General features: G+C 43.5%; 1 protein-coding gene across 3 annotated transcripts in view; it reads right to left on the bottom strand.

Annotated features, from left to right (window-relative positions):
- Positions 1-20,190, bottom strand: part of LOC127573377 (E3 ubiquitin-protein ligase RNF128) — a 123,591-nt gene that overhangs the window by 22,222 nt on the left and 81,179 nt on the right. For all 3 annotated transcript variants that reach the window (XM_052021532.1, XM_052021533.1, XM_052021534.1), the window contains exon 2: positions 15,033-15,280. In XM_052021532.1, the coding sequence (XP_051877492.1) occupies positions 15,033-15,280 (248 nt within the window). The remainder of the gene's footprint in view (positions 1-15,032; positions 15,281-20,190) is intronic.

Consider the following 20,190-nt stretch of genomic DNA (forward strand, 5'->3'; position numbering starts at 1 on the left):
TCCGACCTCTCCTTATAGCACATGTCCTCTAATCCAGGCAGCATCCTGGTAAACCTCTTCTGCACCCTCTCCATAGTCCCCACATCCTTCCTATAATGGACCGACCAGAATTGAATGCAATACTCCAGATGCAACCCAACCAGAGTTTTATAAAACTGCAACATAAGCTCCTGACTCTTGAACATAATGCCTTGACTAATAAAGGGAAATATGCATTACACCTTATTTAATATCCTATCAACTTGTGCAGCCACTTTCAGGGAGCTATGGACTTGGATCCCAAGGACCCTCTGTACATCAACACTGTTAAGCATCCTGCCATTAACTTTGTACTTTCCCTTTACATTTGAGCCCCCAAAGTGGAACACCACATATTTGCACAGATTAAACTCTACTTTAACCACCTCAGTACACACCAAAACACACGATGAAATATAGCCATTGTTGTTATATGGGCCATGTAGTGTCTGATTTGAACAAAGTACATTCATTCACAGAACATGGATACCACTTGCAATGCCAGCATTTATTGTCCATCCCCAATCCTTCCCGAACTGAGAAGCCACTTAAGAATCTACCACATTAGTGGGTCCTCATTGAGGGGTTAGCAGTGAAAAGAGTAAGCAGCTTCGAGCTCCTGGGCATCAACATCTCAGAGGATCTATCCTGGGCCCAATATATTGATGCAATCATGAAGAAGGCACGCCAGCAGCTCTACTTCGCTTGGAGTTTGAAGAGATTTGGTACGTCACCAAAGTTTCTTACAAATTTCTGCAGATGTACGGTGGAGAGCATTCTGACTGGTTGCATCATAGCCTGGTATGGAGGCTCCAATGCACGGGGTCGCAAGAGGCTGCAGAGGGTTGTAGACTCAGCCAGCTCCATCACGGGCACAACCCTCCCCACCATCGAGGACATCTTCAAGAGGCAGTACCTTAAGAAGGTGGCATCTATCATTAAGGACCCTCACCACCCAGGACATGCCCTCTTCTCGTTATTACCATCGGGGAGGAGGTACAGGAGCCTGAAGACCCACATTCAACGATTCAGGAACAGCTTCTTCCCCTCCGCCATCAGATTTCTGAATGCCCATGAACGCTACCTCATTATTCTGTTTTTTATTGCACTATTTATTTATTTTTGTAATTTTTAGATTTTTCTGTCTTGCACTGTACTGCTGCCGCAAAACAACAAATTTCAGGTCATATGTCAGTGATGATTCTGGAGTTACATGTGAATCAGAAAGTGTAAGGGTGGCTACTTTCCTTCCTTGAAGGAAATATGTGACCAGAAGACGATCCAATAATTTTGCGGTTACTGGGCTACATTTTTTTATTATTTCCAGTTTTTATTTAAATTACATGAGTTTACAATCCCTAATGGCCCAGATGGGATTTGAACGTGTCTCTGAGTCAGTGGTCCAAAACTTTGGCTGCTGTTCCAATAATCACCACAGGGCTGCCATACTATGATAAAGGCCAGAGACTGAGTTCTTGGTAATGGTGGTTGAGAGGTGTACTTCGCCAGGGTACAGGGCAAAATCTTCTGTTTTTCTTCAAACTAGAGCCCTAGGATTTTTTATGCTCATCCTAAGGAGCAGGTGGAGGCTCACTCTCTGTCTCACTGAAAAGGCAGCTTCTCGAACAGTGCTGCAGAGGAGCCTAGATCATCAGAGCTAGACTGTAACCCAAAACCTCCCAAATGACAAGCAAGTGAATGGCCAATACATGGGCTGAAAATTCAGATTTTTTTTTGGAATCCCTACTCAAGTTTCTCCCACTCTCAGTTCAATTAAAAATACAGCCTGGAGGCAAATGCTTTTGATTAAAAAAAAATTTAATTTCTACTCAAACATCCAGTCAAGACCAGTCCGGTGGGTCCCTACACCTGTGGAACAAACCAATTGGTATCGCTTGCCTTGGGAAACCTGCTGATGTCACTGTACAATACTTCTCACCATCTGTGCGTGGCTGATAACAGTGAAAATACTTTAAGGGTCATTAGTGAAACCCGATCGTAAATGCAAGCTTTTATTCATTACTGAAGCCACAAAATATAAACTGAGAGCAATCTAACGTTTCACTCCATTCGATCCCAGACATTTCATCTGGCTGAGTAATGGAGAAGAAAGAAGAAACTCTGGATCAAGTCCTATTTTCTGTTCTCACTTTCAGTAGGTTCTGCTTTAGAAAGATTTCCACTTAAATCTTCATAAATATGTGCCTTTAGTCTCTTCAGCTTTATAATTCATTTCAGGGATGCAAGTTATATCTATTTGTGCCTCAAGCCTAACTAAAAGACCAGAGAGGACAATTTCAAAGATCAAGGGCATTCTCCCTGGCAACTTGTACAATGAGACAATGATCAGGTAACCTTTCATAGTGATTTTGGTTCAATGACCAAGTTTGATCTGCGAAAATTGCTGCTCTACTTCCTATATTAGAACTGTGGCTATACTTCCAAGGTACTTAACTGTAAAGAAGACACGGAAACTGCAGATGCTGGAATCCGGAGCAACAAACAATCTGCTGGAGGAACTTAATGGATCAAACAGCATCTGTGGGAGGAAAGAAATGGTCGATGTTTCGGGTCAAAACCCTGCATCAGGACCTGAAGCAGGGTTTCAACTCGCAATGTTGACATTCCTTTCCTCCCACAGATGCTGCTTGACCGGCTGAGTTCTACCAGCAGATTGTTTGGTTCTTAACTATAAAGTGTTTGGGAATGTCCTGAGGTTATAAAAAAGGGGTCACAGAAATCCAAAACTTTTCTTAGGTTAAAACATTCATCTATAGCGGTCCTGGAATGCCACACTATCGATTCAGAGACAAAATTTACATCAAATATCAACTGCTAGGCATGTAGCAGTGTATCACCTTAATGAACTGCTTGTGTGTGAAATACCAAACACATCCATCTGGTTGTATCTATGCAGCAAGTGATATGTTGACTTTCTTTTAATAAGGGGACACTATCCAGAAAGGCAAAGGTGTATAGTGACACATGTTGCATTACCTTTTATAATCTTGGTTTGGAGGAGAATCCCAACTCTGGGAAAAAGAGACTAATTTCATGCAGAATATGCAACATTGCATTGGCCACTCATTGTATGAAAACTCTGGGTGAAATGGACAGACGTATTTATTGCCAATTTTACAATGTAAATTTCCCCAAACACTTGAAAAGAAACATATCACATACTCTCCAGCCACCTGCCTACTATGACATAGAAAAGGGGCAAGGGCTCAACTCACAGTAAACAGCCTGCTGTACAGTGGACCGCTTCAATTTATTCAAAATAACAATTAAAGAGCATAAGCAGAAACTTTTCCCAGTAAAGGAATTTTCTTCTGAAAACTTCGGTAAGTGGGGGATTGTTACACATAAATTAAGTACACTGTGAGCACAAAGCTTGACCAACAAGAAAATTAACCAATCATCTTCACTTGAGCAAGATGAATTATTGTCACAGATGCAAAACTCTGTGTTACAAGTGTACAAGCCGGAATCTATATCTATATATCTGTCTATATCTATATATATATCTATATAATTAAAGTTTCTGAAACATTGCAGAGTACGCACATTGGTTTGATTTTTTAAGAAGATTATTCATTTGTGGGATGTAAATTGGTTTATTATTGTCACATGTACTGAGGTACAGTGAAAAAACTTGTTTTGCATGCCATCCATACAGATCATTTCATTACATTGTAGTAGTACAAGGGAAAAGCAATAACAGAATGCAGAATATAGTGTTACAATTATTGGTATGGCTGGTATTTATCATTCATTTTGCAGACAGCTAAGCTGATAATTGGATTTTGCCTGCAGCACCTCTGACTGAGCCCACTGGCCTTACATCAGGCTTCAGCCCATCTTCTTGCCTGGAACCTAAATGCTTGACTGAGGAAGTACAGGGCTGTTGGGGGCAGAGCGCTGGGGTAGGAGGCTTTTGCCCTATTCACATTAAATCAAGGCCCTATCTGCCCAGTAAAGCGGCTACTCTGGGTCTTATGGTAAAGGTTCTTCGACCTGAAACACTGACTGATGCTCTTTCCACAGATGCTGCCCAACCTGCTATTTCCAGCAGTTTTTGTTTTGCTCCAGATCCTATCGCCACTCTCAAGAGGAATTCCATGCTCCTCCACAACGCTGACCAATATTCCAAGCTCAACCATCAAAAGGTACTCGTATCCAAATGTTTCACCCATGAAAATGAACAATTATGTCCATAAAGTCCACATTTATGCTCCACTTGAGCTCTCTCCTAATGCTCTACATCCAACACACACAAGCATAACCTATTTCTCTCTCCTTCATGTGCCCATCCAGTTTTGCTTCCAATGCAGCAACAGGTACTCATTCACTTGTTACTAATGATGCCTTGATGTGTGTGATTTTTCTTCAGTGTTTATTTGCACAACAAAGGCTGCACTTTGAAAGTTGTAAAGCGCTCTGGGATATGATAATAGACTACGGAGTTCTGAGTGTTCTGGACAACATTTATTACTCAGCCAGCAAGTCTAAAACAGATCCTTGGGCCAATTATCTCACTGTTTTATGTTTGATCTTAACACCTTGCCCCATGTTACAACAGTGGCTATATTTCAAAGTACCTCTGCTGTTTGCAAAACAAAAGGCAACAGTGGACCACATAAAGTAAAAGGACAGTCTTGTGTACACGTGCAAGAGACAAGGAACCACAGAAAATCTAATGTGACTTTGAGGACGGGGCATGGGATGGAGGGCATATTGCAGTTGGCTGAAAATATGGAGTCAGAATTCATGGGAAGATGGTAGACAACCTCGATTTTGGAATCTGCAACTGGCAGGAAGGAGTTAAAAAAAATTGCATTGGTAATAGGCCATTCGTGAGAACATAAATAAGTAGGAATAGGAGTAGGCCACTCGGCCCCTCAAACCTGCTCGTGCATTTGATGCGATCATGGCCGATCTGCCCCAGGCCTCATTTCCTCTTCTGTGCCAGTTCCCCATAGCCCTCACTTCTCTGATCTTTCTCTTCTTTAAATACACTCAGTTATCCAGCCTCTGCAAGCCTCTGGGGCTGAGCATTCAGGAGATTCACCACCCTCTGCAATAAGTTCCAATACACCTCAGTTTTAAATGACTGTCTCCATATCATATAACTTTGCCCCCTTGTTTGAGACTCCATCACTGGATCAGAAGAATACAGAGAACAGTACAGCACAGGAACAGCCCCAGAACAGGCCCTTCAACCCACAATGTTGTACTGAACTAATTAATCTATTCACTGCATATTCATGTGTCTATGAGCCTCTTTAACACCTCCATTGCATCTGCCTCCACTACCACACCCGGCAGCACATTCCAGGAAGTCAAGACAAGACAAGATTTGTATTATTCACATGTACATCGAAACACACAGTGAAATGCATCTTTTGCGTAGAGTGTTCTGGGGGCAGCCCGCAAGTGTCGCCACGCTTCCGGCCCCAACATAGCATGCCCACAACTTCCTAACCCGTACGTCTTTGGAATGTGGGAGGAAACCCGAGCACCCGGAGGAAACCCACGCAGACACAGGGAGAACGTACAAGCTCCTTACGGACGGCGGCTGGAATCAAATCCAGGTCTCCAGCACTGTAAAGCGTTACGCTAACCGCTACACTACTGTGCCTGAGAGGGGAGGTAAACAAAATTGAAAACAAAACAAATTTTGAAAACAAAATTTTCTTCCTCACACCGTGCTGGTCTCCTGATTACCAGGAGCAACTAATTCCTCCACACACATACGCATACACACTCACCACTCTGTGTAAAAAAAAACGCCCTGCACGTCTCCTTTGAACATCCCCCCTCTCACCTTAAATGCATGTCCTTTAGTATTTGGCATTTCTACCCTGGGAAAAAAATTTTAACAATCTACCCTATCTGCGCCTCTCATAATTTTATAAACTTCTATCAGGTCTCCTCTTAGCCTCCACAGCTCCAGAGAAAACAAACCTAGCTTTTCCAACCTCTCCTTATAGCACCTGCCCTCTAATCCAGGCAACATCCTGGCAAGCCTCTTCTGAACTCTCTCCACAGCCGCCACACCCTTCCTGTAATAAGGAGACCAGAACTGAATGTAATACTCTAGATGCAGCCTAACCAGAGTTTAGTGGAAACCTTGTGGAAACAACAACTCTCTCATTCCCCCTTAGGATGGTATACATTTCAATAGGATCACCCCTCGTTCATCTACACTCCAGAGAAAATATATAGATCAAATTTCTATAGCTGCTTATGATAGGATTTGCATCCCATTCAGGATGAATAAAAGCACATTACAGCCAATGAATTATTTTTGAAGTGCAGTCACTGTCGTAAAGTAGGAAATGTCACATTTCCCACAAACATCTGTCAGATAATGTCCAAGTGTCAAATTTGCAAATACAAACGGGAGTAGCTTAGATAGGCATCTTGGTCAGCATGGACCAGTTGGGCTGAAGGGCATGTTTCCATGCTGTATGACGCTATGACCACTAATTTGGAATTAACGTGGCGCTGATTGAGGATTACATTTTGGCCAGAACATCGGGAATAATTAACCAGCTTTTCTTTCCAGACACTTTGCGTAATCAATTTGACACCTCAGTGGTTTGAAAGATTTTTTGCATTTCCAGTTTTGCTCTGATTCCCTTACTGCCACAGTCATTTCAGCTCCAGTTCAAAGATAATAAGCCATAAGGTGGGGCTTCAAGTCCCATCTCCAGGATTCAAGGGCTGCTGATAATTTTTTTTTGATAGGATGTTAAACACAAGACCCACATGCACCTGTTCAGGAGGCCTAGTTCCCATGCTAGGCAAGCTATGTGCACCTTGGCCAGGTTTCCTCCTTTAACCATTAACTGATTAACTCATTATTCTTTACTATTTTTTAAGATCTTGCTGTGTACACAACAGATGCCATATTTGCCCATGAGGAAGTGAGACCAGTTTTAAAAGGTAATTCATAGGTTGTGTAGCTATACAGGAGTAGTCTTAAACAATGAGAGTTTTCTTCCATTGCATTCCTACGCACTTAAATGGAAAAATAGCAATGCTTGTGCACAAAATTTATGACTGTTCCAATTTCCAAGGCATGAAAACAATAGACAATACCAGATAATGCAACAGTCAAATGAAAAAAAAACAATCACAGCAGTTTTTACATCAGATAAGTTGGGTTTGGTATAAGTAAACCTATCTACAGAAGCAGATTCCCTAAACAGACTAGCGTAGCGAAAACAAAATTTTCTTCCTCACACCGTGCTGGTCTCCTGATTACCACAAGCAACTAATTCCTCCACACACATACGCATACACAGTCTTGTGTATATGCAATCTCAAATCTTCACAGTGCGTTGCTCAGGAAGGCTAACAATATCATCAAGGATACCTGCCATCCTGGCCATTCCCCTTTCTCTCTCTTCTACCTCAGAGAAGATACAGGAGATTGAAATCCCAGATGACCAGACTCAAGAGCAGCTTCTGCCCTACTGCTGTCAGATTTCTGAACCAATCACCTCTTTCACATCCCCTTCCCAGTGGTGCTACCACGTTCTCGAACTCTTAATACTACCGCCTCTGTTATTGTCACTTTAAAATTTCTTTTTGTACTAGCCCAGTTTGTATTACTACACTTTGCACCATTCCATTGAACTTACGCTTATTGCTGTATTTATTGTTGCATTTATTATTGCCACGTATACTGTTTATTCTGTGAGCTTCATGCAAGCAAGGAATTTTATTGCACCCTGCCTATATGACAATAAACTAATCTGATCTGAAATCTCTAAACTGACTGGCCTAGATAAAAAAATATGGCAAAAGCAGAAAACCTTTGGATGATAAAAAATGCAACAGATTGGAGTGTTTCATCATTTCAGTGGAGAAATCTTCCTCAAGGCAACACTTCTATTGCACAAAGGTAAAAATACATTTATAGATATATTAATTCTCCTTGCAAAAAAACCTTAAACTAGACAGCCAGGATCCCTGATGACCATTCCAAGCTATTACTCCACTAAAACAACCAACCACCTTGTTTGGAATTTGACCCAATGAACCTTGGTAAAATATCATTTTGTTTACACTGCAAGATCTATTGCTTCTCTATACACTGAAAGCCAAGATCCTTGAAGAATTTCTTGGGTGGCACAATCAGGAGAGGAGGCGGTCACTTCGCCCTCATATCTACTCCATTGTTTTGTCAGATTTTGTTGATCTGCAGCTCAGTTTCATTGCAGGTTGCACTCAGGAGTAACCATTCTAGATGTGCTGGCTTTTGCTGGCAAAAACCTGAGGAACCAAATGCGAAGCATATCCAGGTCCTTGGCTCAGCATCTTACGGAATAGTCCTGAATTCGATGGCAAGTTCTGGGGCGGGGCGAAGGATTAGTACACATGCATGTCATCCCCAGTGCATTCCCGATATCCTTCACAAGCCGCTGGAATTCTTCGTTAAGGGTGGTGAAGGCAGAGGGAGATAGGAGTTTTGATAAGCAAAGGGGTGACACATTCCTGTGCAGGTCGGAATGGAGAGTTGAGACCTGACATGGTGGGAGGAGGCTCCCCTGCTCTAACTTGATTGTTTGCATGCATGCTTGTATGTGCTGCAATGCACAGTCATGCATGTCTGGAAGGCACTGCTACATGCAATGCAGCTGCCAGCAATGATCTGATTTGCCAGTCAATCACTGTTCATTGGTCAGGGCATTGAGTTTAAGAGTCAGGAAGTCATGTAGCAGCTGTATAAACTTTGGTTAGGCCACACTTGGAGTATTGTGTGCAGTTCTGGTCACCCCATTACAGGAGGGATGTGGAAGCTTTGGAAAGGATGCAGAGGAGGTTTACTGTCTGGATTAGAGGGCATGTGCTGTAAGGAGCAGTTAGACAAACTTGGGTTGTTTTCTCTAGAGTGGTGGAGGCTGAGGGGAGACCTGGTAGAAGTTTATAAGATTATGAGAGGCATAGATAGGGTAGGCAGTCAGAATCTTTTCCCCAGGGTAGAAGTGTCATGTGCTAGAAGACATGCATTTAAGGTGAGAGGGGGAAAAGTTTAAAGAAGATTTGTGGGAAAAATTGTTTTTTTGGAACACAGCAAATAGTAGGTGCCTGGGACGGGCTGCTGGGGGTGTGGCGAAAGCCAATACGATAGTGGTGTATCACAACCTGTTAGACAGACATGGATGTGCAGGGAGTGGAGGGAAACGGATCATGTACAGGCAGAAGAGATTTAGTTTAATTTGGTAAAGTTCTCAGCTGAAGGGTCTGTTCCTGTGCTGTAGTGTTCTGAAGATTATGTTACCATCCTAGCCACTGAACATGAGAGCTGACTGGAGGGGGCAGGTAGCCAACTCCCTGGAGGGGGCTGGAGGGGGCGGGTAGCCAACTCCCATTTTATATCCTTACGTTCATGTAAACCTGCAAATTGATACCAAAGTGGGTGACTTAGTTCTGGGAATTCTCTTAACTGGGTGATAATAACCATAAAATGGCGTTCACTGCCATGGAGCTAGACAGCTACCTACTGATAACTCGTGCGCATAGAGTCACGAGAAACAGGTGTACAAAATCTTTTAATACTGCCTAGTTTTAACAGCAGTTTTTTTAAGGCATGGATTGGTGGTGTTAGGGCGTTTGTTGGGTCTATAATAGATTAGGATTAGGGCAGAATTATTCTGCATTTTAAGGGACAAAGACTAATATTAAGCATGGCTTTGCTCAGGGGAGACCATGCCTGACTAATTTGATCAAAATTTTCTGAGGAGGTGATTAAATATGTTGATGAGGGTAGTAAGGTAGATAGCAGGAAACTTTTACCCCTGGTGGTGGTGTCTGCGACCAGAGGGCATAGGTTTAAGGAGTAGGTGATTTAGAGGTGATTTAAGGAAGATTTGTTTCTTCACCCAGAGGGTAGTTGAGATCTGGAATGTGCCACCTGAGGAGGGAGGGTGGTGGTGAAGACAGAGACCCTCATAACATCTACGCATTTGGATGAGCACTTGAAACATCATGGCTAGAAAAAGGGATCAGTGTGGGTAGGTACGTAATGGCTGACATGGACATGGTGGGACAAAGGGCCTGTTTGTGTACTGTGTGAGGCTCTGACACGAGATCCCAAAAGTGACACTCGGATCCAAGCTCCATCTTGGGAAGAAATTACCAGATAGACAGAGTCAAGGATGTTCTCGAATCTTGGGAAGAAAATACAACATCCCCATTGAAATGTCCAGCCCTTGAACACAAAGTGGAGGAGCTATGTTCAGGGTGGCATTGAGAACCTCAAGTCTGTACATCGGGAGTCCAGCTTCAATGCCCAATGTAAGTGGCAGAAGAGCTAACACCCCTCACAAACTACCCATCTTGGGTCCCACTTTGGTCCCATCAGAATGCTTAGAACCAACTAAACTGAAGTGCAAGCAAGTCATCCTCGATTCTATTGGACTGCCTCCGAAGATACAAGATTAAGCTGCACTGAAGACAAATCAATGTGTCATCGTAAAACATGGAATAGGAAGTACATTATATTCATAGAACATAGAACACTACAGCACAGTACAGGCCCTTCAGCCCACAGTGTTGTGCCGACATTTTATCCTGTTCTAAGATCTACCTAAACCTTCCCTCCCACATAGCCCCCTATTTTTCTATCATTCATGCGTCTATCTAAGAGTCTCTTAAATATCCTTAATGTATCTGCCCCCACAACCTCTATAGGCAGTGCGTTCCACGCACCCACCGCTCTCTGTGTAAAAAATTTACCCCTGACATCCCCCTTATATCTTCCTCCAATCACCTTAAAATTATGTCCCCTCGTGTTAGCCATTTTCGCCCTGGGAAAAAGTCTCTGACTGTCCACTTGATCTATGCCTCTTATCATCTTGTACACCTTGTACATTGAAGGGATGTGGGCCCCGCAGGCTGCGCCAGCATCTAATTGCCCATCCCTAGTTGCCCTTTAGAAGGTGGTGGTGAGCTGCCTTCTTGAACTGCTGCAGTCCTTGAGGAGTGGGTATACCCACAATGCTGTTAGGGTGAGAGCTCAGGAGTCTGATCAAGGCATGGTGGAGGCCAGCGATATATTTCCAAGTCAGGATGGTGTGTGGCTTGGAGGGCAACTTCCAGGTGGCATTTCCATGCCTTTGCTACTCTTTTCCTTCTAGCTGGTATGGGTCATGGGTTTGGAAGGTGCTATCTTGGTGAGTTTGGAAGGTGCTATCTTGGTGAGTTGCTGCAGTGTATGCTGTAGATGGTACAAACTGCTACTACTGTACATTGGTAGTGGAGTGAGTGAATGATTGTGGATGGGGTGACTATTAAGCGGGCTGCTGTCCTGTACTGTGTCAAGCTTCTTCAGTGTTGTTGAAGCTGCACTCATCCAGAAAATTGGAGAGTGTTCAATCACACTCCTGACCTGAGCATTGCAGATGGTCGACAGGCTTTGGGGAATTAAGAGGTGAATTACTTGCCACATAAAGTCTTGTCGTGTAACCATCTTAATGTAAAATCCAAACTCTTTTCAGGTATAAAACCAACACATCAAATTTAAAAAATTTTAAGAAACAGCCATTTATGGAACTTTATAGGGAGTGAGAATGGGGTAAAAGTTCAGTGGAGGTATTGACACAATTCATCACACTGCGTTCACAAAGTGGAAATGTCACATGAGTGCCTGTCTTAGCCCTGGGGAGGTGACTAGGTCAGGGGAAGGGCAGTAGGGAGTGGGCAATGAGGAAAAATTAGTGAAGATGCATCTTAGCCCTGCATTGGGAGACTAACCATTCCTGCAGGACTGCAGCTCAAAAGTTTTACCCTTCTTACTAGTGAAAGTCAATTTTTTAAAGATTTACAAATTTACATCAAAAGCATGAATCTATGTTGAACGTTATGGGAGAAAGTCATTGGTAGACCGGACTGGAAGCTTTGTGAGGTGCCTGAGAACTTAGCAGGCCATACTTAACCTCAAAACAGTGTTGTAGCCATAACACGTTTGCAGTTTACACCACAAACTTTGATGGTGGTGTGACAGCTGTAGAGATTCTGCTCAGTAGTAAAGGGGTTCTGCAGGTCATCTCAACAAAAAGTATGCAGACCAAAACTTGTAAGAAAAACTTCTCCAACAAAAAAAGAATGTGGGTTACGTGCCAAGTGTTGGCGTCCACTTGATATAATGAAATGTTTGAGACACAAGCTCGCTTCAAGATTCTTGTTAAGGTGGCCACAAGGTGTCCCTGACAGGGTCCAACGTCATTTGAAGTTGTAGAGGCAATACAAGTAAGGGGCAGCACAGTGGTGCGGCAGGTAGTGCTGTTTGCCTCAACCCCTGTGACCTGGGTTTAATCTTGACATTGGGAGCTGACTGTGTGAAGTTTGCACCTCCTCTCCACAATTTCCTCCTACAGCCCAAGGATGTGTCAGATGAAAGGTTAATTGGCCACTGTAAATTGCCCTTAGTGTAGGTGTCTGTCAGCTGAAGGAAGGGAGTTGGGTGTGCGAGAGAGAACGTGGGGGAAATGGGATAGCTTCAAGACCCAGCACATCTCAATGGTCTAAATGGCCTCATTTCAGTAAACCAACACAAAATTACCAGTCGTAGAGCCTTCTGATTCTTTAAAATATTTACATTATCCATTCATTCACAGTATGAAGCCAGCGCTGACGTTGCCAGCATTTACTGCCCATCCCAGTAACTAATTAACCTCCCATGTCTTTGGTATGTGGGAGGAAACTGGAGCACCTGGGGGAAAACCCGACATGGTCACAGGAAGGGCACGCAAACTTCACACAGACAACACCTCCTACTATGGTCACAACTTCTCGTTAATTTGCCTTTCATTCTTTCATGAGATACGAATAATTCCAGCATTTGCTGTACATCACCAATTGCCTCTGATCCAAGAAGGAAATTTAGACTTAACCACATTGGTGAGTCAGAGGTCTCAGATACCAGGAAGGATGGCAGATTTACTTCACTGAGGAACATTGGGATGGGTGTTTACAGCAATCCAGTGATCTCCTGGTTACTGTTACTAAAATTAGCCTCTCTTAAAATTCAAGATTATGTAATTACATGAGCTGCCACAGTGGGAATCGAACACATCTTCCTGGATCAACAGTCCAAACCATTGACTGTTAGTCCAGTGACTTAACCACTTTGCCATTGTGTCCTTCACTATCTCCATGAAGGTGGCACACTACAAATATCCCTTCTACAGTCCCTGAAGACATTTTGGGCATCCGTACGCAAACTTAATGCAATATCATGTCAGGTATCTCAATCTACATCTGCTGTGGCGATGGTTGACCCAAGATAAAGGCTGCCCACACTCATCTGGGATGAATCTGGTCCCATTGAGCTGACCCTCCACACCCAAGAGGCATCCAGCAAGGCCTTGATGATGGGTGGGTCCAGGCCTGTGAATTGCCAAGGCCCCAACATGCTCAAAAAATTAACAAACGGTTGTGATCATGGTGAGAACTGCTGATTTTCGTGAGTAGGTTATACCAAACAGAAAGCCCTCACATACCGTAATCACTTAGAGTCATATACAGTCATACAGCATGAAAACAGGCCCTTCAACCCAACTTGTCCATGCTGACCATCTAAGCTAGTCCCATTTGCCCGCGTTTGGCCCATATCCCTCCAAGCATTTCCTATCCAGTGCCTTTTAAACGTTGTTAATGTACCCCCCTCAACCACTTCCTCTGGCAGCTCGTTCCATATATGCACCAACCTTTGGGTGAAAAAGTTGCCCCTCAGGTTCCCATTAAGTCTCTCCCCTCTCACTTCTACTTCCAGTACTGCACCAACGAAGACCGGGACCTCACAGTGCCGAATTGTGCTCCCTTGTAAGCACGCCCTGGATTTACACAGACCAGCTGTAAGTCTGCATGACAGATGCCCGTGTAATGCTGACCCAATGCCTGTCAGCCCCACTTGAATAGGGATCCTTAGCTTGGACTTTAGTAGAAGAGATTAAAATAAAACATTTTGCTTATGTTATTTTAATGCTGTTAATTATTTCTTAGTAATTTAGTGTTTTAATTAAAATTTATTAAATATCTACAGCAACTTAGAGAGCTATAATTACCTCAGTAGGGGAGAGATTTAAATTCTGTGAAATAATGTCACTGACATTTGACCACAGACCTTGCTTCACGTCAAAGATCGTCAGGGTGTTTGTGGCTTTAGCAAATCACAGCTCTAGGCCCATTCAGCATCAAGGCTTCGCCTCCTGGATGTGGAGGGACAGCTCACAGGGATCTCTAGATTCATCCTGGATAAGTGTGGGCGGACGGGGACCAGACGGGATCCAGCTCCATTCAGTAATGCGATGGCATTCAGAGACAAAACCCTACCAAATGCCTTAATGTGCCAGATTTAACTGGGAGCACATTATGCAAACTGCCAGCTGGTCGCTATTCTTAACCATTTTGATTGCTCAGCATGTTAAATGCAAAAATCATATAGCAAAGCTTTACCGTGGCTGCACGGTAGCGTAGCGGTTAGTGCGATGCTATTACAGCACCAGCAATCGGGGTTCGATTCCCGTTGCTGTCTGTAAGGAGTTTGTACGTTCTCCTGTGTCTGCGTGGGTTTCCTCCGGTTTCCTCCCACATTGCAAAGGCGTACGGGTAGGTTAATTTGGGTTTAAAATAGGTGGCGCGGACTCGTTGGGCTGGAAGGGCCTGTTACCACGCTGTAAATAAAATAAAAAAAATAATTTCCGTAACATCATGCTATGACTGCTTTACTAATTATTCAAAATTATGGTATACAATGTTAAAGTATAAATGAAGCCAGCGACTAATCAAAATGTTCAGTATTAATCCCCTGAGATTAGATTATAACTTCCACCAGAATTGTAGTTTGGGAATTATAATAATATTTTGAAGTTTGCATCTGGGCACATATGTGAATTTTCTCCTGAAAACTTAAAATTCTTGCAAACCTTTGGCAGCAAAGGAAGACGTCCCCGTCACTACATCCTGACACCAACAATGCACAGAACAGAGTAACAGACCTGTTTCCTTAACTGAGCCCTTGCGATCTGCAACCTCCTCGCAGTGTAGAAGATGAAATAGCCCACCGTAGCAGCGGTGACGACGAAAAAGGAAATGGAGACGAAGAAGATTGAGTACTGGCTCATCCATGGGCCATGTTGCTTCCCAACTTCAATCACCATGTAAACCGAAATCTTTCTCCTCACCATCTCCAAGATCTCACGGCCTTTGATGTTGCCGATCATTACAGCGACCGTTTTGCCAGTCCCTGTGGAACAGGAGATACAGTAAGTATTCTACACGTTTCAATCCTGGACCAACATCCTGGAGATAACCATGATTTCCAGGGCTAACCAGGCACGCAGCATCGTTTAGACTTTATACTGGCGGACAATATGACAAAGAGCACAATGGCCTCAAGTGGATTTAATCACATCAGGGCTGACATGCAGACTGTCCCTAGGTTACAAATGCCCGACTTATGGACACCCCTACATACAAACGAGCTCCTATAATATTACTAAATTCAAAAGTCCGATGTACATATGTTCGTTCCTGTGAACAACAGAACTAGTTTTCTCTCTCTCTCCCCACTGTTAGTAACTGTTCTTTCTTATCAGACTTATGTGCTTTTGATGCCATTCACTACATACTGTGGAGGTGTAGTTACCATATCAAGTGATTTTTGTGTATATTCTGACTTACGGACATTTCTAAAAACAGAACCTGTTTCTTGCCAGTATACAAATAAAAATCAAAACATTTCCTATATTTTAATCTAAGAAAAATCATTTGCCATCAGTAGTTATTACTAACGGCTGGAGAATTAATTTTGCTTTCCAATATTTCTTTTCCATGCCATGATATTAAAAGCTGCTTTGGGATCATATCTGGTTCAAAATGGGTCACGAGGTGACACTGACATGGTTGGTCACTTCTTAATGATTCCAGGGACCAACCAAAACACCAGTGAGAAAGAGCAATTGACAGCGGTTCATAGGACATGGTCACCTCTGGGACTGCTGACCTTTTAAAGTCTACCCCAATCCTCCTGAAGCAGGCAAGAATCAAACACTGATGGGTCAGGAATCACACGTCGGCCAGACTGGGTGAGGACTGGCAGAAGAAGGACATTAGTGAACCAACTGCGTTCTTATAACACTCTAGTAGTTGGCATTATGAAGACCAGTCTTACTTCCAGAATTACTAACCCATTTATTATGGCACAGACGACCAATGCTGACTAATACGGACCAATCCCATCGGTCCCATTCCCCTTCCCTCTTCCCCTGCAGCTCTTCAACACATTCCTCTCATATGCCATCAACACCCTTTAGTTCTTAAGAGTCAGAGTTAAACAGAAACAGGCCATTTGGCCCACCATATGCATGCCGATTATTTTGCCCATCTATTCTAATCTCATTTGCCCGAAATAAACTGCTGTACCTCGTGTGTCTGTCTAAATGTCTCTTAAACATAATGATTGTATCTGATTCCACTACCTCCTCTGGCAGTGCGTCCCAGATATCATTCTCTTTTGCCCCTTACCTACACTAGGGGCAATTTACAACAGTCAATTAACCTCCCAACGTCTTGGAGATTTGGGATGAAACCCGAGCAGCTGACAGAACCCTGCACAGTTATGCGAAGAATGTGCAAACTCCAGACAGATAGCATACAAGGTCACGATCAAACCCAGGTCCTAGCAAGGCAGCAACACCAAATTCAAGTAATTAAGGGGCGGCGCAGTAGCGTAGAGGTTAGCACAACGCTTTTACAGCGCCAGCAATCGGGGTTCGATTCCCGTCGCTGTCTGTAAGGAGTTTGTACATTCTCCCGTGTCTGCGTGGGTTTCCTCCGGGTGCTCCGGTTTCCTCCCACATTGCAAAGGCGTACGGATAGGTTAACTTGGGTTTAAAATGGGCGGCGTGGACTCGTTGGGCCGGAAGGGCCTGTAAATAAAATTTAATTTAAAAAAAGTGAGGCATAAATTCCCCAGCTGTCATGGTGGGATTAAAATCCATGCTTCTAGAGCAATGTTCCAGAAATTTGTCTACTAATCCAGCAATGTAACCACCACAACACCAGCTCTATACCAGAGAGATGGGGATGGATGATTAAATATATTCAAGTCAAAGATTAATAAATGAAATTTGATCAGAAATCAATCAACTTGCACTAATGTCATTGTTTATTTTTGGTGTGTATGTATAATTGACATTAATTTAAGTTTAAATTGGTTTATTATTGTAACGTGTACTGAGATGCAGTGAAAAACTTTGTTTTTACATTTCATCCACACAGATCACTTCATCACATCAGCGCATCAAGGTAGTACAAGGGAAAAGCAATAACAGAATGCAGGATATAGTGCTACAGTTATAAAGAAGGTGCAACATGGGCAGACAATAAGGTGCAAGGCCACGACAAGGTAGATTGTGAGGTCGAGTCCATCTTATCATACGAGGTCTGTTATAACAGCGGGATAGAAGCCATCCTTGAGCCTGGTGGTACGTGTTTTCAGGCTTTTGTATTTTCTGCCTGATGGGGGGGGGAGAGAAGAGAGAATGTTGGCTGCTTTACCGAAGCACCGAGAAGTGTAGACAGAGTCCATGGAGGGGAGGCTGGTTTTCGTGAAATGTTAACTTATGTTTGTCACATTTGTAATACATTGTGCTGTGCTGCTGCAAAAAGTTGATTTTCATGGTACTTATACCCTGGGTGTAAACTTGAACTTTTGAATGTTTATCACAAAGGGAATCAAGGGATGTGAGAGTCAGGGAGAAAGCTGGTATCAGGAAGATCAGCCAATGTCTTATTTAATGGCAGAGCAGATTTAAGGGACATTATGCCTGTTGCTATTTTAATGTCCTTAAACAAGAGCAGCTCAATGAAACCAAATATTGAAGCAGACCGCCTATCGGTTTTACACTATGCGGATGGAGTTTCCGTGCCAGGTTTCAAGTTATAGTGCCTTGCCCCCTATTGATTTAAATTCCACACAAGGTCAGATGCACGTTGGTTACTGTTACATTTACATGTAGCTGTCCATCTCTATATCAGGTGACTGGGCTTTCAATTGGCACTGGTATTACAAGTTTATCAATGACTGAAGTAAGAATGGGAGGGGTGACAGGGGAGAAACCACGGTGGGGGGGTGGAAGGGGAGGAGGGAGGGTGCAATTAGTTCAGAGTAGGTGGCACTCAACGGTTTTGCAATACCTACAAATCAGTTACAAGTAAAAACCTTGGTTTTATAATCAGACTTGTTAATGCAATTTGCGAAAGTTCATAACATTGAATTTAAATATATGAAGAAGCCACACCAATCCAAAAGCCCAGATAGATTCTTGGATTCTAGGTATACTCTTCAAATGTTCCCAGTTGTAAGTTCACTCTGTTACACCACACACACTCAGACTGAGCTTCTAAGGCAGAACATAAACACAGAACAGTACAGCACAGTGACTGGCCCTTCAGCCCACGATGTCTGTGCTGACCACAATGTCAATTTTTTTTAAATTTCAAAAATAAACTTTATTCATAATAAAAAATACAAAAGAATAAACACAGTGCAAAACTTTTTACATGCACGGTCAATACATTCAGTAGTGGTAACTTTTTCTCAATACAATAGCACTATTGCCACTGATGTGGCCCCCTGGGGCAAGATACCATTTCAGTGTTGGTGGGGCTTCCCCACCCGACTCAGCCCCTCCATGTGCGGTAGTGGAAGGACTAATTCCATCTGCTTGCACATAGTCTGCATCCCTCCATCCCCTGCCTGATGCTCTCAGCCATCTGCTTAAACCCCATTTAACTTGCGACTGATTATAGCACAGTCCTGAAGAGTTTCCAGTCAGTCCCGCTTACAATCGACAGAGGTACAAAGCAACACTGTCAAGTTGCCATAACTTGATGCAAGTCTCAATGGTCCACTTGTCCAGCACAGCCCCTGTTAGAACCAAAGTGTGACTCCCTCCAGCACATTCTGGCCAGCAACTGGTGCCTGAAGTAACTTTTAAATGGGATTGAACATACACTCGAAAAAGGAAAATAAAGTACATGGAGCAATCAGCAGAGGATTGGAACTAAATGGACAGTAATCCCAAAAGGCATGATGGGCCAAATGGCCACTTTGTGTTGTTTAGATTCCATGCTGGGCTTCCAGGTCTCTGGTTTACAGGCCTTGATTGAATTCTGAGACAGCTCGCACAGTAGGCCTGGATCTTACACTGATTGATCCAGATCCTTTCCTGGAATATCAGACCCATAGAGCTACAAGTTTTGTGGCCCTACAAGTGTCCACTAGGTGTTGAGGGTAAGTGCCAGCGTCACAGGCTCGGGGGTATTAAAAAGAGGCTGATATAAAAGCAGCCTGCTTATAACAGGTCCACTAAACTACTCCTCAGTAAATGCTCAAGTCATACAACAAGCACGGAAGCAACTTGCTGAAATCTCGTTGCAGTACCTCCAAAGACCGTCATCCAGACAGACAACTGGAAAGGCTGACAGGAACGCCAAACTCCTCAGCAAGTTGCAAGCCATCCCAACTAACGTTCCTTCAGAGCTGCAGAGCTTGCTACCCACTGTTGCGGTAACTTTACCGCACAGGCTGCTGCAGTTTAAAGCAATCCCACACCACCTTCATGGTCAGTTTGGGATGGCCTTGCGGGGACAATCACATCTAGCTGTACGAACATAGAGAAAAAAAGTTTTAGTCCTAAGTTACGGGCAGTAATGAGCTGCATTTCAAACACTAAAACTTTGAAGACACCAGAGACTACGAAGGCTGGAATCCGGAGCAAAAAACAAACTGCTGGAGGAACTCAGCGGGTCAGGCAGCATCTGTGGAGGTAAAGGGACAGTCAACATTTCGGGTCGAGACCCTGCACCAGGACTGAGGGTGTAGAGGGAAGATGGCCCGTATAAAGAGGAGGTGAGAGGGAGGGGTGAGGCAGGGGCTAGTAGACGATAGGTGGAACTAGGTGAGGTTGGAGATGTTGGAGCAAATGGAACCAGGTGGGGGAAACGGACAGTTGACATTTCAGGACAAGTTCCTTCATTTGGACTGAAGGTCACAGATAAGGTGAATAGCCACAATCTTTTCCCCAGGGTAGTGCAGTCCAAAACTAGAGGGTGTAGGTTTAAAGTGGGAGGAGGAAGATTTAAAAGGGA

The sequence above is a fragment of the Pristis pectinata genome, chromosome 8 (assembly GCF_009764475.1).
Source record: "Pristis pectinata isolate sPriPec2 chromosome 8, sPriPec2.1.pri, whole genome shotgun sequence".
NCBI lineage: Eukaryota > Metazoa > Chordata > Chondrichthyes > Rhinopristiformes > Pristidae > Pristis > Pristis pectinata.